Source organism: Oncorhynchus keta, chromosome 14 (genome assembly GCF_023373465.1).
Source record: "Oncorhynchus keta strain PuntledgeMale-10-30-2019 chromosome 14, Oket_V2, whole genome shotgun sequence".
Lineage (NCBI taxonomy): Eukaryota > Metazoa > Chordata > Actinopteri > Salmoniformes > Salmonidae > Oncorhynchus > Oncorhynchus keta.
Window position 1 is genome coordinate 3454833 of NC_068434.1, and position 20982 is coordinate 3475814.

Genomic DNA, 20982 nt, shown 5'->3' on the forward strand with positions numbered 1-20982 from the left:
GAATCTGACTTTGTGGCTGTGGAATCTGACTTTGTGGCTGTGGGATCTGACTTTGTGGCTGTGGAATCTGACTTTGTGGCTGTGGAATCTGACTTTGTGGCTGTGGAATCTGATTTGTGGCTGGGGAATCTGACTTTGTGGCTGGGGAATCTGACTTTGTGGCTGTGGAATCTGACTTTGTGGCTGTGGAATCTGACTTTGTGGCTGGGGAATCTGACTTTGTGGCTGTGGAATTACATTTACATTTAAGTCATTTAGCAGACGCTCTTATCCAGAGCGACTTACAATTCTAAATTCCATGCATGACTTATTCAATTGGAATTCATCAGATACTGTATGTAATATAAATCCATCAATGTTTTTCTTCTTCTTTTATTAGGTATGCACAGACCCCCAAAACTCAAATGGATTGATTGCCTTTCAATCTCAACACAGCTGGTGTTTCATCTCTCTTGCCATCTGACATAGAGCACAGGGCCCACAGAACATGTACACTGCCCAGTCATCAATTAAGCTGCCCGGGATGTTGTATCTCTCTCTCATGGAATCTGACTTTAGCTGTGGAATCTGACTTTGTGGCTGTGGAATCTGACTTTGTGGCTGTGGAATCTGACTTTGTGGCTGGGGAATCTGACTTTGTGGCTGTGGAATCTGACTTTGTGGCTGGGGAATCTGACTTTGTGGCTGTGGAATCTGACTTTGTGGCTGTGGAATCTGACTTTGTGGCTGTGGGATCTGACTTTGTGGCTGTGGGATCTGACTTTGTGGCTGTTGAATCTGACTTTGTGGCTGTGGAATCTGACTTTGTGGCTGTGGAATCTGACTTGTGGCTGTGGAATCTGACTTTGTGGCTGTGGGATCTGACTTTGTGGCTGTGGAATCTGACTTTGTGGCTGTGGAATCTGACTTTGTGGCTGTGGAATCTGATTTGTGGCTGGGGAATCTGACTTTGTGGCTGGGGAATCTGACTTTGTGGCTGTGGAATCTGACTTTGTGGCTGTGGAATCTGACTTTGTGGCTGGGAATCTGACTTTGTGGCTGTGGAATTACATTTACATTTAAGTCATTTAGCAGACGCTCTTATCCAGAGCGACTTACAATTCTAAATTCCATGCATGACTTATTCAATTGGAATTCATCAGATACTGTATGTAATATAAATCCATCAATGTTTTTCTTCTTCTTTTATTAGGTATGCACAGACCCCCAAAACTCAAATGGATTGATTGCCTTTCAATCTCAACACAGCTGGTGTTTCATCTCTCTTGCCATCTGACATAGAGCACAGGGCCCACAGAACATGTACACTGCCCAGTCATCAATTAAGCTGCCCGGGATGTTGTATCTCTCTCTCTCATGGAATCTGACTTTAGCTGTGGAATCTGACTTTGTGGCTGTGGGATCTGACTTTGTGGCTGTGGAATCTGACTTTGTGGCTGGGGAATCTGACTTTGTGGCTGGGGAATCTGACTTTGTGGCTGGGGGATCTGACTTTGTGGCTGTGGAATCTGACTTTGTGGCTGTGGAATCTGACTTTGTGGCTGTGGGATCTGACTTTGTGGCTGTGGGATCTGACTTTGTGGCTGTGGAATCTGACTTTGTGGCTGTGGAATCTGACTTTGTGGCTGTGGGATCTGACTTTGTGGCTGTGGAATCTGACTTTGTGGCTGTGGAATCTGACTTTGTGGCTGGGGAATCTGACTTTGTGGCTGGGGAATCTGACTTTGTGGCTGTGGAATCTGACTTTGTGGCTGGGGAATCTGACTTTGTGGCTGTGGAATCTGACTTTGTGGCTGTGGAATCTGACTTTGTGGCTGGGGAATCTGACTTTGTGGCTGTGGAATCTGACTTTGTGGCTGGGGAATCTGACTTTGTGGCTGTGGAATCTGACTTTGTGGCTGTGGAATCTGACTTTGTGGCTGTGGGATCTGACTTTGTGGCTGTGGGATCTGACTTTGTGGCTGTTGAATCTGACTTTGTGGCTGTGGAATCTGACTTTGTGGCTGTGGGATCTGACTTTGTGGCTGTGGAATCTGACTTTGTGGCTGTGGAATCTGACTTTGTGGCTGGGGAATCTGACTTTGTGGCTGGGGAATCTGACTTTGTGGCTGTGGAATCTGACTTTGTGGCTGGGGAATCTGACTTTGTGGCTGTGGAATCTGACTTTGTGGCTGTGGAATCTGACTTTGTGGCTGTGGGATCTGACTTTGTGGCTGTGGAATCTGACTTTGTGGCTGTGGAATCTGACTTTGTGGCTGTGGGATCTGACTTTGTGGCTGTTGAATCTGACTTTGTGGCTGTGGAATCTGACTTTGTGGCTGTGGAATCTGACTTTGTGGCTGTGGAATCTGACTTTGGCTGTGGAATCTGACTTTGTGGCTGTGGAATCTGACTTTGTGGCTGTGGGATCTGACTTTGTGGCTGTTGAATCTGACTTTGTGGCTGTGGAATCTGACTTTGTGGCTGGGGAATCTGACTTTGTGGCTGGGGAATCTGACTTTGTGGCTGTGGAATCTGACTTTGGCTGTGGAATCTGACTTTGTGGCTGTGGAATCTGACTTTGTGGCTGTGGGATCTGACTTTGTGGCTGTTGAATCTGACTTTGTGGCTGTGGAATCTGACTTTGTGGCTGGGGAATCTGACTTTGTGGCTGGGGAATCTGACTTTGTGGCTGTGGAATTACATTTACATTTAAGTCATTTAGCAGACGCTCTTATCCAGAGCGACTTACAATTCTAAATTCCATGCATGACTTATTCAATTGGAATTCATCAGATACTGTATGTAATATAAATCCATCAATGTTTTTTCTTCTTCTTTTATTAGGTATGCACAGACCCCCAAAACTCAAATGGATTGATTGCCTTTCAATCTCAACACAGCTGGTGTTTCATCTCTCTTGCCATCTGACATAGAGCACAGGGCCCACAGAACATGTACACTGCCCAGTCATCAATTGCTGCCCGGGATGTTGTATCTCTCTCTCATGGAATCTGACTTTGTGGCTGTGGAATCTGACTTTGTGGCTGGGGAATCTGACTTTGTGGCTGTGGAATCTGACTTTGTGGCTGTGGAATCTGACTTTGTGGCTGTGGGATCTGACTTTGTGGCTGTGGGATCTGACTTTGTGGCTGTTGAATCTGACTTTGTGGCTGTGGAATCTGACTTTGTGGCTGTGGAATCTGACTTTGTGGCTGTGGAATCTGACTTTGTGGCTGTGGAATCTGACTTTGTGGCTGGGGAATCTGACTTTGTGGCTGGGGAATCTGACTTTGTGGCTGTGGAATCTGACTTTGTGGCTGGGGAATCTGACTTTGTGGCTGTGGAATCTGACTTTGTGGCTGTGGAATCTGACTTTGTGGCTGTGGAATCTGACTTTGTGGCTGTGGGATCTGACTTTGTGGCTGTGGAATCTGACTTTGTGGCTGTGGGATCTGACTTTGTGGCTGTGGAATCTGACTTTGTGGCTGTGGAATCTGACTTTGTGGCTGTGGAATCTGACTTTGGCTGTGGAATCTGACTTTGTGGCTGTGGAATCTGACTTTGTGGCTGTGGGATCTGACTTTGTGGCTGTTGAATCTGACTTTGTGGCTGTGGAATCTGACTTTGTGGCTGGGGAATCTGACTTTGTGGCTGGGGAATCTGACTTTGTGGCTGGGGAATCTGACTTTGTGGCTGTGGAATCCGACTTTGTGGCTGTGGGATCTGACTTTGTGGCTGTTGAATCTGACTTTGTGGCTGTGGAATCTGACTTTGTGGCTGTGGAATCTGACTTTGGCTGTGGAATCTGACTTTGTGGCTGTGGAATCCGACTTTGTGGCTGTGGGATCTGACTTTGTGGCTGTTGAATCTGACTTTGTGGCTGTGGAATCTGACTTTGTGGCTGAGGAATCTGACTTTGTGGCTGGGGAATCTGACTTTGTGGCTGTGGAATCTGACTTTGGCTGTGGAATCTGACTTTGTGGCTGTGGAATCTGACTTTGTGGCTGTGGGATCTGACTTTGTGGCTGTTGAATCTGACTTTGTGGCTGTGGAATCTGACTTTGTGGCTGTGGAATCTGACTTTGTGGTGGGGAATCTGACTTTGTGGCTGTGAAATCTGACTTTGTGGCTGTGGAATCTGACTTTGTGGCTGGGGAATCTGACTTTGTGGCTGGGGAATCTGACTTTGTGGCTGGGGAATCTGACTTTGTGGCTGTGGAATCTGACTTTGTGGCTGTGGGATCTGACTTTGTGGCTGTGGAATCTGACTTTGTGGCTGTGGAATCTGACTTTGTGGCTGTGGAATCTGACTTTGGCTGTGGAATCTGACTTTGTGGCTGTGGAATCTGACTTTGTGGCTGTGGGATCTGACTTTGTGGCTGTGGAATCTGACTTTGTGGCTGTGGAATCTGACTTTGTGGCTGTGGAATCTGACTTTGTGGCTGTGGAATCTGACTTTGTGGCTGTGGAATCTGACTTTGTGGCTGTGGGATCTGACTTTGTGGCTGTGGAATCTGACTTTGTGGCTGTGGAATCTGACTTTGTGGCTGTGGGATCTGACTTTGTGGCTGTGGAATCTGACTTTGTGGCTGTGGAATCTGACTTTGTGGCTGTGGAATCTGACTTTGTGGCTGTGGGATCTGACTTTGTGGCTGTGGAATCTGATTTTGGCTGTGGAATCTGACTTTGTGGCTGTGGAATCTGACTTTGTGGCTGTGGGATCTGACTTTGTGGCTGTGGAATCTGACTTTGTGGCTGTGGAATCTGACTTTGTGGCTGTGGAATCTGACTTTGTGGCTGTGGAATCTGACTTTGTGGCTGTGGAATCTGACTTTGTGGCTGTGGGATCTGACTTTGTGGCTGTTGAATCTGACTTTGTGGCTGTGGAATCTGACTTTGTTCCTGTGAAATCTGACTTTGTGGCTGTGGAATCTGACTTTGTGGCTGTGGAATCTGACTTTGTGGCTGTGGGATCTGACTTTGTGGCTGTTGAATCTGACTTTGTGGCTGTGGAATCTGACTTTGTTCCTGTGAAATCTGACTTTGTGGCTGTGGAATCTGACTTTGTGGCTGTGGAATCTGACTTTGTGGCTGTGGAATCTGACTTTGTGGCTGTGGAATCTGACTTTGTGGCTGGGGAATCTGACTTTGTGGCTGGGGAATCTGACTTTGTGGCTGGGGAATCTGACTTTGTGGCTGGGGAATCTGACTTTGTGGCTGGGGAATCTGACTTTGTGGCTGTGGAATCTGACTTTGTGGCTGGGGAATCTGACTTTGTGGCTGTGGAATCTGACTTTGTGGCTGTGGGATCTGACTTTGTGGCTGTTGAATCTGACTTTGTGGCTGTGGAATCTGACTTTGTGGCTGTGGGATCTGACTTTGTGGCTGTGGAATCTGACTTTGGCTGTGGAATCTGACTTTGTGGCTGTGGAATCTGACTTTGTGGCTGTGGGATCTGACTTTGTGGCTGTTGAATCTGACTTTGTGGCTGTGGAATCTGACTTTGTGGCTGTGGAATCTGACTTTGTGGCTGTGGAATCTGACTTTGTGGCTGTGGGATCTGACTTTGTGGCTGTTGAATCTGACTTTGTGGCTGTGGAATCTGACTTTGTGGCTGTGGAATCTGACTTTGTGGCTGTGGAATCTGACTTTGTGGCTGTGGGATCTGACTTTGTGGCTGTGGAATCTGACTTTGTGGCTGTTGAATCTGACTTTGTGGCTGTGGAATCTGACTTTGTGGCTGGGGAATCTGACTTTGTGGCTGGGGAATCTGACTTTGTGGCTGTGGAATTACATTTACATTTAAGTCATTTAGCAGACGCTCTTATCCAGAGCGACTTACAATTCTAAATTCCATGCATGACTTATTCAATTGGAATTCATCAGATACTGTATGTAATATAAATCCATCAATGTTTTTCTTCTTCTTTTATTAGGTATGCACAGACCCCCAAAACTCAAATGGATTGATTGCCTTTCAATCTCAACACAGCTGGTGTTTCATCTCTCTTGCCATCTGACATAGAGCACAGGGCCCACAGAACATGTACACTGCCCAGTCATCAATTAAGCTGCCCGGGATGTTGTATCTCTCTCTCATGGAATCTGACTTTAGCTGTGGAATCTGACTTTGTGGCTGTGGGATCTGACTTTGTGGCTGTGGAATCTGACTTTGTGGCTGTTGAATCTGACTTTGTGGCTGTGGAATCTGACTTTGTGGCTGGGGAATCTGACTTTGTGGCTGGGGAATCTGACTTTGTGGCTGGGGAATCTGACTTTGTGGCTGTGGAATCTGACTTTGTGGCTGGGGAATCTGACTTTGTGGCTGTGGAATCTGACTTTGTGGCTGTGGAATCTGACTTTGTGGCTGTGGAATCTGACTTTTGTGGCTGTGGAATCTGACTTTGTGGCTGTGGAATCTGTCTTTGTGGCTGTGGGATCTGACTTTGTGGCTGTTGAATCTGACTTTGTGGCTGTGGAATCTGACTTTGTGGCTGTGGAATCTGACTTTGTGGCTGTGGAATCTGACTTTGGCTGTGGAATCTGACTTTGTGGCTGTGGAATCCGACTTTGTGGCTGTGGGATCTGACTTTGTGGCTGTGGAATCTGACTTTGTGGCTGGGGAATCTGACTTTGTGGCTGTGGAATCTGACTTTGGCTGTGGAATCTGACTTTGTGGCTGTGGAATCTGACTTTGTGGCTGTGGGATCTGACTTTGTGGCTGTTGAATCTGACTTTGTGGCTGTGGAATCTGACTTTGTGGCTGGGGAATCTGACTTTGTGGCTGGGGAATCTGACTTTGTGGCTGTGGAATCTGACTTTGTGGCTGGGGAATCTGACTTTGTGGCTGTGGAATCTGACTTTGTGGCTGTGGAATCTGACTTTGTGGCTGTGGAATCTGACTTTGTGGCTGTGGAATCTGACTTTGTGGCTGTGGAATCTGACTTTGTGGCTGGGGAATCTGACTTTGTGGCTGGGGAATCTGACTTTGTGGCTGTGGGATCTGACTTTGTGGCTGGGGAATCTGACTTTGTGGCTGGGGAATCTGACTTTGTGGCTGGGGAATCTGACTTTGTGGCTGGGGAATCTGACTTTGTGGCTGGGGAATCTGACTTTGTGGCTGGGGAATCTGACTTTGTGGCTGTGGAATCTGACTTTGTGGCTGGGGAATCTGACTTTGTGGCTGTGGAATCTGACTTTGTGGCTGGGGAATCTGACTTTGTGGCTGTGGAATCTGACTTTGTGGCTGTGGAATCTGACTTTGTGGCTGTGGAATCTGACTTTGTGGCTGTGGAATCTGACTTTGTGGCTGTGGAATCTGACTTTGTGGCTGTGGGATCTGACTTTGTGGCTGTTGAATCTGACTTTGTGGCTGTGGAATCTGACTTTGTGGCTGTGGAATCTGACTTTGTGGCTGGGGAATCTGACTTTGTGGCTGTGGAATCTGACTTTGTGGCTGTGGAATCTGACTTTGTGGCTGTGGGATCTGACTTTGTGGCTGGGGAATCTGACTTTGTGGCTGGGGAATCTGACTTTGTGGCTGTGGAATCTGACTTTGTGGCTGTGGAATCTGACTTTGTGGCTGTGGAATCTGACTTTGTGGCTGTGGAATCTGACTTTGTGGCTGTGGAATCTGACTTTGTGGCTGTGGGATCTGACTTTGTGGCTGTGGAATCTGACTTTGGCTGTGGAATCTGACTTTGTGGCTGTGGAATCTGACTTTGTGGCTGTGGGATCTGACTTTGTGGCTGTTGAATCTGACTTTGTAGCTGTGTAATCTGACTTTGTGGCTGGGGAATCTGACTTTGTGGCTGGGGAATCTGACTTTGTGGCTGGGGAATCTGACTTTGTGGCTGGGGAATCTGACTTTGTGGCTGTGGAATCTGACTTTGTGGCTGTGGAATCTGACTTTGTGGCTGTGGAATCTGACTTTGTGGCTGTGGAATCTGACTTTGTGGCTGTGGAATCTGACTTTGTGGCTGTGGAATCTGACTTTGTGGCTGTGGAATCTGACTTTGTGGCTGTGGAATCTGACTTTGTGGCTGTTGAATCTGACTTTGTGGCTGTGGAATCTGACTTTGTGGCTGTGGAATCTGACTTTGTGGCTGTGGAAGCTAGTGGAAACCCTGGGCTGAACCAACCAAAGAACAACAATGGAGATGTATTAACTGATGACATATATGTGAACTAAATGTAAATATATATGTTTGTGTCCTTCTGTGTCTCTTCCAGTCATCACGTCCCCTGACCTGCACAAACATGGAGACATCTGGGTCGTCCCAAACACCGACCACGTCTGTACACGCTTCTTCTTCGTGTAAGTCTTACTGCTTTGCTTTATCTTGGCCAGGTCGCAATTGTAAATGAGAACTTGTTCTCAACTTGCCTACCTGGTTAAATAAAGGTGAAATAAATAAATAAGTATACGACCACAGCTGTACATGCTTCTTCTTCTTCGTGTAAGTATACGACCACAGCTGTACATGCTTCTTCTTCGTGTAAGTATACGACCACAGCTGTACATGCTTCTTCTTTCGTAAGTATACGACCACAGCTGTACACGCTTCTTCTTCGTGTAAGTATACGACCACAGCTGTACAAGCTTCTTCTTCGTGTAAGTATACGACCACAGCTGTACACGCTTCTTCTTCGTAAGTATACGACCACAGCTGTACACGCTTCTTCTTCGTGTAAGTATACGACCACAGCTGTACACGCTTCTTCTTCGTGTAAGTATACGACCACAGCTGTACACACTTCTTCTTCGTGTAAGTATACGACCACAGCTGTACATGCTTCTTCTTCTTCGTAAGTATACGACCACAGCTGTACATGCTTCTTCTTCGTGTAAGTATACGACCACAGCTGTACATGCTTCTTCTTCCTGTAAGTATACGACCACAGCTGTACATGCTTCTTCTTCTTCGTGTAAGTATACGACCACAGCTGTACATGCTTCTTCTTCGTGTAAGTATACGACCACAGCTGTACACGCTTCTTCTTCGTGTTAGTATACGACCACAGCTGTACATGCTTCTTCTTCGTGTTAGTATACGACCACAGCTGTACATGCTTCTTCTTCGTGTTAGTATACGACCACAGCTGTACATGCTTCTTCTTCGTGTTAGTATACGACCACAGCTGTACATGCTTCTTCTTCGTGTAAGTATACGACCACAGCTGTACACGCTTCTTCTTCCTGTAAGTATACGACCACAGCTGTACATGCTTCTTCTTCTTCGTGTAAGTATACGACCACAGCTGTACACGCTTCTTCTTCGTGTAAGTATACGACCACAGCTGTACATGCTTCTTCTTCGTAAGTATACGACCACAGCTGTACATGCTTCTTCTTCTTCATGTAAGTATACGACCACAGCTGTACATGCTTCTTCTTCGTGTTAGTATACGACCACAGCTGTACACGCTTCTTCTTCGTGTTAGTATACGACCACAGCTGTACACGCTTCTTCTTCGTGTAAGTATACGACCACAGCTGTACACGCTTCTTCTTCGTGTAAGTATACGACCACAGCTGTACACGCTTCTTCTTCGTGTAAGTATACGACCACAGCTGTACATGCTTCTTCTTCGTGTAAGTATACGACCACAGCTGTACATGCTTCTTCTTCGTGTAAGTATACGACCACAGCTGTACATGCTTCTTCTTCGTGTAAGTATACGACCACAGCTGTACATGCTTCTTCTTCTTCGTGTAAGTATACGACCACAGCTGTACATGCTTCTTCTTCTTCGTGTAAGTATACGACCACAGCTGTACACGCTTCTTCTTCGTGTAAGTATACGACCACAGCTGTACATGCTTCTTCTTCGTGTAAGTATACGACCACAGCTGTACATGCTTCTTCTTCTTCGTGTTAGTATACGACCACAGCTGTACATGCTTCTTCTTCGTGTAAGTATACGACCACAGCTGTACACGCTTCTTCTTCGTGTAAGTATACGACCACAGCTGTACATGCTTCTTCTTCGTGTAAGTATACGACCACAGCTGTACATGCTTCTTCTTCGTGTAAGTATACGACCACAGCTGTACACGCTTCTTCTTCGTGTTAGTATACGACCACAGCTGTACACGCTTCTTCTTCGTGTAAGTATACGACCACAGCTGTACACGCTTCTTCTTCCTGTAAGTATACGACCACAGCTGTACACGCTTCTTCTTCCTGTAAGTATACGACCACAGCTGTACATGCTTCTTCTTCCTGTAAGTATACGACCACAGCTGTACATGCTTCTTCTTCCTGTAAGTATACGACCACAGCTGTACATGCTTCTTCTTCCTGTAAGTATACGACCACAGCTGTACATGCTTCTTCTTCCTGTAAGTATACGACCACAGCTGTACATGCTTCTTCTTCCTGTAAGTATACGACCACAGCTGTACATGCTTCTTCTTCCTGTAAGTATACGACCACAGCTGTACATGCTTCTTCTTCCTGTAAGTATACGACCACAGCTGTACACGCTTCTTCTTCTTCGTGTAAGTATACGACCACAGCTGTACATGCTTCTTCTTCTTCGTGTAAGTATACGACCACAGCTGTACACGCTTCTTCTTCGTGTAAGTATACGACCACAGCTGTACATGCTTCTTCTTCGTGTAAGTATACGACCACAGCTGTACACGCTTCTTCTTCGTGTAAGTATACGACCACAGCTGTACATGCTTCTTCTTCCTGTAAGTATACGACCACAGCTGTACACGCTTCTTCTTCGTGTAAGTATACGACCACAGCTGTACATGCTTCTTCTTCGTGTAAGTATACGACCACAGCTGTACATGCTTCTTCTTCGTGTAAGTATACGACCACAGCTGTACATGCTTCTTCTTCCTGTAAGTATACGACCACAGCTGTACACGCTTCTTCTTCGTGTAAGTATACGACCACAGCTGTACATGCTTCTTCTTCGTGTAAGTATACGACCACAGCTGTACATGCTTCTTCTTCCTGTAAGTATACGACCACAGCTGTACATGCTTCTTCTTCGTGTAAGTATACGACCACAGCTGTACATGCTTCTTCTTCGTGTAAGTATACGACCACAGCTGTACACGCTTCTTCTTCTTCGTGTAAGTATACGACCACAGCTGTACATGCTTCTTCTTCGTGTAAGTATACGACCACAGCTGTACACGCTTCTTCTTTGTGTAAGTATACGACCACAGCTGTACATGCTTCTTCTTCTTCGTGTAAGTATACGACCACAGCTGTACATGCTTCTTCTTCGTGTAAGTATACGACCACAGCTGTACATGCTTCTTCTTCGTGTAAGTATACGACCACAGCTGTACACGCTTCTTCTTCGTGTAAGTATACGACCACAGCTGTACACGCTTCTTCTTCGTGTAAGTATACGACCACAGCTGTACACGCTTCTTCTTCTTCGTGTAAGTATACGACCACAGCTGTACACGCTTCTTCTTCGTGTAAGTATACGACCACAGCTGTACATGCTTCTTCTTCTTCGTGTAAGTATACGACCACAGCTGTACACGCTTCTTCTTCTTCGTGTAAGTATACGACCACAGCTGTACATGCTTCTTCTTCGTGTAAGTATACGACCACAGCTGTACACGCTTCTTCTTCTTCGTGTAAGTATACGACCACAGCTGTACACGCTTCTTCTTCTTCGTGTAAGTATACGACCACAGCTGTACATGCTTCTTCTTCTTCGTGTAAGTATACGACCACAGCTGTACACGCTTCTTCCTACGTATAAGTAGTAAAAACACGACCGTGTTCATACAGACAGTGGTGTCAAACTCATCAAAGCAGACTTTCTATATTTCCTTTCGACAAACCCAAAGAGAGGTTTTACATCTCAATAATATATCTGATATTACAAGTGAACATTTCAACTTTATCTCAGTTGAAAAGCTGGAGTGCCAACTGTGAATATGTTCTGATCACAGGGTTGGTAGGAGTGATATTATTGTGTGTTTCTTCTGATCCAGCTATGAAGATGGTCAGGTGGGAGATACAAGCATCAACACACAAGACGCTGGCATCCATCGAGAGATCCTACGAGTCATCGGCAATCAGACTGCCACGGGATGAACCTCGCTGAAACGGAAATATCCTTCCCGTAATTCTGCTGCCGCCACCTCCCGGCTCAAAGCTGCTGAAGCCCGTCGTAAACACGTGTGTTTCCGACCAATGTAGAGAACACACCAACAACTTAGCAAAAGTTTGAAATCTTCAAGGAAACCTTGATGAAATCAACAACACATATTTACAACTGAAACACAGCAAAACTCTTTCGGGAAGAACACATTTTGCTAAGACTATGAAGAATCCTGTTTTTCTGAAGACACGGTACGTCTCTGTTTGACTGATTGGGACGACTTCGTTTTTTTTTATAGAGAACATTTAAAAACGGTTAAACTCTTTGGTGAATATTTTGAGACTTCTCGCTCGTAGATGTGGGACCTTTTCAGCAAAAATAACGATTATTGTTCCCTTCCTGTCTAGCAAAAAGGTCCCATCTATCTGACCTTATTTACTGTAAAAGAGTTGTATCTTTTCAAAATACAATGTACTTTATGTATACTGGAGGTGTTAATATGCACTTCATTTTTCTTAATGTCATACATTTGTTCTAACAACTGAGTCATAAACTAAAAAGCCCCCCCACACACTTGATTATTTTAAAATTAAACAAAAGAATAGTTGTATTTTCCGACGGTGGTGTGATATGTTGGTTACCATTCCCTGTCGACTGAGGGACAACAGGAATAGACACATTAGGCCCAGGATTCTATCAGGCCTGCAGGGAGTTCTGGGTGTACTAGATCTGTCTTTCTCGTTGAAAGCCACTCTTAAGAAGTGGTAGATTGGTTCTGTGTGTGTTATTTCTACGCTTCCCGTTCTTAAATTACATTTTAACGTCTTTTACTTTCGGTTTTGTACACCAGGTTGAAACAGCTGAAAATACAATATTTTGGGTTTTTGAAAATATATTTTACAATATATTATCTACACTATACTTACTATGTTTTGTTACATAAACGGAAATTAAGCAAACTATTAGAAATTTAGCAACTAGGAAATGACGATTTTCTGCACAGTGTACCGTTAAAGGGAATTTACCATTGAGCCGACATCTGCCGTGTTTACTTAGAAGGCCATCTCCTCGACCGTGGTAACATTGCCTTTAAATGGTGCATCGCCCAAAAGGGCCGATTTGGATTGAAGTGTGTAAGAGCTTTCAATGAGACGTCATCAAAACATGAGCAGAAACGATTTGGATTGAATTGTGTAAGAGCTTTCAATGAGACGTCATCAAAACATGAGCAGAAACGATTTGGATTGAAGTGTGTAAGAGCTTTCAATGAGACGTCATCAAAACATGAGCAGAAACGATTTGGATTGAAGTGTGTAAGAGCTTTCAATGAGACGTCATCAAAACATGAGCAGAAACGATTTGGATTGAAGTGTGTAAGAGCTTTCAATGAGACGTCATCAAAACATGAGCAGAAACGATTTGGATTGAAGTGTGTAAGAGCTTTCAAAGAGACGTCATCAAAACATGAGCAGAAACGATTTGGATTGAAGTGTGTAAGAGCTTTCAATGAGACGTCATCAAAACATGAGCAGAAACGATTTGGATTGAAGTGTGTAAGAGCTTTCAACGAGACGTCATCAAAACATGAGCAGAAACGGATGCTGTGTTAATTTAGGAAGTAGATCAGTTTCTTTCACATATCATACCAGGAAATGTATATATTGGTTTCTTCTCCTTTCATAGGGGGGTCTACTGGTTTACAATAGCAAAGACTTAGACTCCAGTCAAGAATAGATACATTTGATAAATTCATAAGATCTGCACACTTACCACTCACAACCAGTTTAAATAGAATATCACGGATTTAAAAAGCTATTTAGTATTAACACATGTCAGATTGATCTTTATACTTTGATTAAAACTATGGGTAGATGTGGATGTATAATCGGAGCCCCAATTAAAGAACATTTTAAAGCTGTTCCTTTTGTTTAGGGGGGGGGGGGGATGTCTATACATACTAAGCATTAGTGTTTGCTGCTTGTCTATATATTTCAGTGCTTTTAAAGACCAATCAGATCTCAGCTGTGCTTTTAAAGACCAATCAGAGCTCAGATACTATCCCTTGTTTTCACTGTAAATGATATATTTATTATGAAATTATGATGGTTTAAAGTAGACATTGATATAGGTCATACTGGACACCAACCAATCTGATAAAAAAATTACTGTAAATCACAGGTCATATTTTTTTAATGCATTTTTTTTCATCACTAATGATTTTACAGTTTAAATATATGACGTTATTGTAACAGATATAGGTAAATAAATACATTGACGTAATTTAGCAGACGCTCTAATCCAGAGTGATTTACAGGCGCAGTTACAATCCAGTGCCTTGCTCAAGGGCACGTCAACAGATTATTCACCCAGTTGGCTCAGGTAATTCAAACCAGCGACCTTTCGGTTACTGGCACAACACTCTTAACTGCTAGGCTACCTGCCGCCCCACCGCTAGGCTACCTACTCCCGCTTGGCTAACTGCTCTTAACCGCTAGGCTACCTGCGCTTAACACCTAGGCTACCTGCTCTTAAACGCTAGGCTACTTTCTCTTAACCCCTAGACTACCTGCTCTTAACTGCTAGGCTACCTGCTCTTAACTGTTAGGCTACCTGCTCTTAAATGCTAGGCTACCTGCTCTTAAATGCTAGGCTACTTGCTCTTAACCCCTAGACTACCTGCTCTTAACCAATAGGCTACCTGCTCTTAAAAGCTAGCCTACATGCTCTTAACCGCTAGCCTACCTGCTCTTAACCGCTAGCCCATCTGCTCTTAACCGCTAGGCTACATGCTCTTAACCGCTAGGCTACCTGCCGGCCCACCGCTAGGCTACCTGCTCTTAACTGCTAGGCTTCCTGCTTTTAACCAATAGGCTACCTGCTCTTAACCGCTAGGCTACATATTCTTAACTGCTAGGCTACCTGCTCTTATCCGCTAGGCCTCCTTCTCTTAACCTCTAGGCTACCTGTTCTTAACTGCTAGCCTACCTCCTGTTAACCGCTAGGCTACCTATTCTTAACTGCTAGGTAACCCCTAGGCTACCTGCCGCCCCACCGCTAGGCTACCTGCTGTTAACCGCTAGGCTACCTGCCACCCCATACATAGAAGACAGTGAAGGCAAATGAGCAACATGTTGTTTTATTGCATCATTCAGTGACCAGTGATTTCATATTAATATTTTTTGCAATATCTGTCTTGGAACAGTAATGTGATCCTGGTGGATGTTGATTTTGTGATATTACATGTTATATCATGCTAACAACAGTGTTGAGAACGGATGTTACATCTGCTATATTTACACTTGAAACACATTCATATACCAAACATTGTCAACGATTTTCTTTTACTTCAGGATTTGTTTTATATATGCATGTTTTGTTAATGGATGAGAAATTATGTTCTGAAAAATATTTACTATTTGTGAATGATGGGATTATAATTTGACCTCTAATCCATTCATTATTAATTTAAATTCATGATCGCGTTTTTTATTTTAAGCTACGGTAACACAGTATCCTGAATCTCACGAAAGAAGGAGGAGCATATTGTTGAACTGGAGGCATAATCGAGAACACCGAGTGATGACAGCTCATGACTGTAAATTCAGAAGGAACTCAAAAGTTTTCCAGAAATCTACAGTTTCTCCATTATGACAGGAAATTTAAATCAGTTGAATGGAGACCAATAAACAACACAATATAATGGTCGGCAGTATATTTCCTTCGATCCACTTTGTGGTTGAGTGTTTCTGTTGATTTGGATGTCTTTGTATTTTCTGCACAATTATAGTGAATAAAAGGTATTCTATGATTATGCTATTTAGCGTTTGGTGCCTTATAGACATGTGGATTAATGGTAATATATTACAATACATATGGAATATATTGTTGATATTACCACAACAAGGAGGCCAAATATTTTATTTATTTGAGTTTTTATGGCTTTTTCTTTATTTTGCCAATTACTGGAGCTTTTTTTGTGTGTGGGGGGCTTTTAACAAATTATGGAAATAGCAGCTTATGTACTTGTTTATGTTCATTAAATTTCAAACTTGCTGAAAAAAAAAAACAGAATTTATATTTTACTGGTGATGCTAATGTTACAAACCACAATTCCACCTTCATATGTACGTGTGTGTATGTAAAGTAAACTATATACATGTCATAGATATTATTTGAAAAATAATCTAGCAAGGTCTTAATTTTCACAGTAGTGGGTCAACCTAGAGCAGCTGTGAATGCATATGCATTTGTGGCCATTTTTTTCCCCCCCCTTCAATGTTGCATACCGGTAGTTGTAAGATGTGCAGAAGAGGTGTCCATAGAGTCCTTTTGACCTCCAGTACATCCTGTACACGGCTCAGCTAGTCAGGTTCACGTAAACATAGATATTAAAACCACAACGTTAAGTATTTACATCCTACAGACACTATTGTCCTTTTCCTTTTACTTCCATAATGGAATAACCTGATGTTATCAACAATTAAAGGGACATTTCACCACTGCTCTATTTCACTGTATATGTCTCTTAGTGTTATTATTTCACTGTATATGTCTATTAATGTTATTATTTCACTGTATATGTCTCTTAATGTTATTATTTCACTGTATATGTCTATTAGTGTTATTATTTCACTGTATATGTCTCTTAATGTTGTTATTTCACTGTATATGTTTATTAGTATGTTATTATTTCACTGTATATGTCTATTAGTATGTTATTATTTCACTGTATATGTCTCTTAATGTTGTTATTTCACTGTATATGTTTATTAGTATGTTATTATTTCACTGTATTTGTCTATTAATGTTATTATTTCACTGTATATGTCTATTAGTGTTATTATTTCACTGTATATGTCTATTAGTGTTATTATTTCACTGTATATGTCTCTTAATGTTATTATTTCACTGTATATGTCTATTAATGTTATTATTTCACTGTATATGTCTCTTAGTGTTATTATTTCACTGTATATGTTTATTAATGTTATTATTTCACTGTATATGTCTATTAGTGTTATTATTTCACTGTATATGTCTAATGTTATTATTTCACTGTATATGTCTATTAGTGTTATTTCACTGTATATGTCTATTAGTGTTATTATTTCACTGTATATGTCTATTGGTATTTTATTATTTCACTGTATATGTCTCTTAGTGTTATTATTTCACTGTATATGTTTATTAGTATGTTATTATTTCACTGTATATGTCTATTAGTGTTATTATTTCACTGTATATGTCTATTAATGTTATTATTTCACTGTATATGTCTATTAATGTTATTATTTCACTGTATATGTCTATTAGTATGTTATTATTTCACTGTATATGTCTATTAGTATGTTATTATTTCACTGTATATGTCTATTAATGTTATTATTTCACTGTATATGTCTATTAGTATGTTATTATTTCACTGTATATGTCTAATAATGTTATTATTTCACTGTATATGTCTATTAATATGTTATTATTTCACTGTATATGTCTATTAGTGTTATTATTTCACTGTATATGTCTATTAGTGTTATTATTTCACTGTATATGTCTCTTAGTGTTATTATTTCACTGTATATGTCTATTAGTATGTTATTATTTCACTGTATATGTCTCTTAGTATGTTATTATTTCACTGTATATGTTTATTAGTATGTTATTATTTCACTGTATATGTCTATTAGTGTTATTATTTCACTGTATATGTCTATTAATGTTATTATTTCACTGTATATGTCTATTAATGTTATTATGTCACTGTATATGTCTATTAATGTTATTATTTCACTGTATATGTCTATTAGTATGTTATTATTTCACTGTATATGTCTATTAGTGTTATTATTTCACTGTATATGTCTATTAGTGTTATTATTTCACTGTATATGTCTATTAATGTTATTATTTCACTGTATATGTCTATTAGTGTTATTATTTCACTGTATATGTCTATTAGTGTTATTATTTCACTGTATATGTCTATTAGTGTTATTATTTCACTGTATATGTCTCTTAATGTTATTATTTCACTGTATATGTCTAATGTTATTATTTCACTGTATATGTCTATTAATGTTATTATTTCACTGTATATGTCTAATGTTATTATTTCACTGTATATGTCTATTAATGTTATTATTTCACTGTATATGTCTAATGTTATTATTTCACTGTATATGTCTATTAATGTTATTATTTCACTGTATATGTCTCTTAATGTTATTATTTCACTGTATGTCTCTTAGTGTTATTATTTCACTGTATATGTCTATTAATATGTTATTATTTCACTGTATATGTCTATTAGTATGTTATTATTTCACTGTATATATCTATTAGTATGTTATTATTTCACTGTATATGTCTATTAGTATGTTATTATTTCACTGTATATATCTATTAATATGTTATTATTTCACTGTATATGTCTCTTAATGTTATTATTTCACTGTATATGTCTATTAGTGTTATTATTTCACTGTATATATCTATTAGTATGTTATTATTTCACTGTATATGTCTCTTAATGTTATTATTTCACTGTATATGTCTATTAGTGTTATTATTTCACTGTATATGTCTCTTAATGTTATTATTTCACTGTATATGTGTAACAGCGTTCTTCTATCTCCTCCTCTGACGAAGACGTAGAATAAGGATCGGACCAAAATGCAGCGTGGTGGTTACTCATGTTCTTTAATGAAGAATAGACGATACATGAAATAACTATATATATACAAAACAACAAATGGAACGTGAAAACCTATACAGCCTGTCTGGTGACAACTAACACAGAGACAGGAACAATCACCCACGAAAACACTCACAGAATATGGCTGCCTAAATATGGCTCCCAATCAGAGACAACGATAATCACCTGACTCTGATTGAGAACCGCCTCAGGCAGCCATAGACTAATTAGACACCCCACAAAACCCCAAGACAACAAAACACACCACAATACCCCATGTCACACCCTGGCCTGACCAAATAAATAAAGAAAACACAAAATACTAAGACCAAGGCATGACAGAACCCCCCTAAGATGCAGACTCCCGGACGCACCTCAAAACCATAGGGAGGGTCCGGTGGGCGTCTGTCCATGGTGGCGGCCCGGCTCGGGACGTGGACCCCACGCCATAAATGTCTTAGTTCCTCCCCTTCGCGTCCTGGGATAGTCCACCTCACCGCCGACCATGGCCTAGTAGTCCTCACCCAGAACCCCACTGGACTGAGGGGCAGCTCGTGACTGAGGGGCAGCTCGGGACTGAGGGGCAGCTCGGGACTGAGGGACAGCTCGGGACTGAGGCAGCTCGGGACTGAGGGGAAGCTCGGGACTGAGGGGAAGCTCGGGACTGAGGGGAAGCTCGGGACTGAGGGGCAGCTCGGGACTGAGGGGCAGCTCAGCACTGAGGGGAAGCCCAGCACTGAGGGGAAGCCCAGCACTGAGGGAAAGCCCAGCACTGAGGGGAATCCCAGCACTGAGAGGAAGCCCAGCACTGAGAGGAAGCTCAGGCAGGTAGTTGGCTCCGGCATATCCGGGCTGGCTGGCGGATCTGGAAGAGTCTGGTTGACTGGCAGATCTGGAAGAGTCTGGTTGACTGGCAGATCTGGAAGAATCTGGTTGACTAGCAGATCTGGAAGATCATGGCTGACTGGCGGATCGAGCAGCTCTGGCTGCTCCATGCAGACTGGCAGCTCTGGCTGCTCCATGTAGACTGGCAGCTCTGGCTGCTCTATGCAGACTGACAGCTCTGGCTGCTCTATGCAGACTGGCAGCTCCATGCAGACTGGCAGCTCTGGTTGCTCTATGCAGACTGGCAGCTCTGGCTGCTCCATGCAGACTGGCAGCTCTGGCTGCTCCATGCAGACTGACAGCTCTGGCTGCTCCATGCAGACTGGCAGCTCTGGCTGCTCCATGCAGACTGGCAGCTCTGGCTGCTCCATGCAGTCTGACAGCTCAGGCTGCTCCGTGCAGACTGGCAGCTCTGGCTGCGCTAAACAGGCGGGAGACTCCGGCAGCGCAGGAGAGGAGAAAGGCTCCGACAGCGCTGAACAGGCGGGAGACTCCAGCAGCGCTGTAGAGGAGGAAGGCTCTGGAAGCGCTGAACAGGCGGGAGACTCCGGCAGCGCTGGAGAGGCGAGGCGCACTGTAGGCCTGATGCATGGTGCTGGCACAGGTGGAACTGATAGAGAACACGCACAGGAAGCCTGGTGCGGGGAGCTGCCACCGGAGGACTGGTGTGTGGAGGTGGCACTGGATAGACCGACGTTGCAGGCGCACTGGAGCTCTTGAGCACCGAGCCTGCCCAACCTTACCTGGCTCGATGCCCACTCTAGCCCGGCCAATACGAAGAGCTGGTATGTACCGCACCGGGCTATGCACCCGCACTGGAGACACCGTGCACTCCATAGCATAACACGGTGCCTGTTACCACGCTGCTTGGTCCGGGTGTGGTGGGTGATTCTGTAACGGCGTTTCTATCTCCTCCTCTGACGAAGAGGTAGAATAAGGATCGAACCAAAATGCAGCGTGGTGGTTACTCATGTTCTTTAATGAAGAATAGACGATACATGAAATAACTATATATGTACAAAACAACAAACGGAATGTGAAAACCTATACAGCCTGTCTGGTGACAAGTAACACAGAGACAGGAACAATCACCCACGAAGACACTCACAGAATATGGCTGCCTAAATATGGTTCCCAATCAGAGACAATGATAAATCACCTGACTCTGATTGAGAACCGCCTCAGGCAGCCATAGACTAATTAGACACCCCACAAAACCCCAAGACAAAAAACACACCACAATACCCCATGTCACACCCTGGCCTGACCAAATAAATAAAGAAAACACAAAATACTAAGACCAAGGCGTGACAATATGTTTATTAGTATGT

At 42.9% G+C, this 20982-nt stretch overlaps 1 protein-coding gene across 5 annotated transcripts in view; it reads left to right on the forward strand.

Moving 5' to 3' along the window:
* The window catches only part of parp8 (poly (ADP-ribose) polymerase family, member 8), a 279851-nt gene extending 267213 nt beyond the window's left edge, over positions 1–12638 (forward strand). For 3 of the 5 annotated variants that reach the window (XM_052460836.1, XM_052460837.1, XM_052460838.1), the window contains exons 26-27: positions 8215–8299; positions 11963–12638. In XM_052460836.1, coding sequence (XP_052316796.1) covers positions 8215–8299; positions 11963–12065 — 188 coding nt within the window. In that variant the 3' untranslated portion in view covers positions 12066–12638. The remainder of the gene's footprint in view (positions 1–8214; positions 8300–11962) is intronic. The other 2 variants (XR_008063247.1, XR_008063248.1) reach the window with 1 other exon arrangement.
* Positions 12639–20982: the final 8344 nt, after the last annotated feature.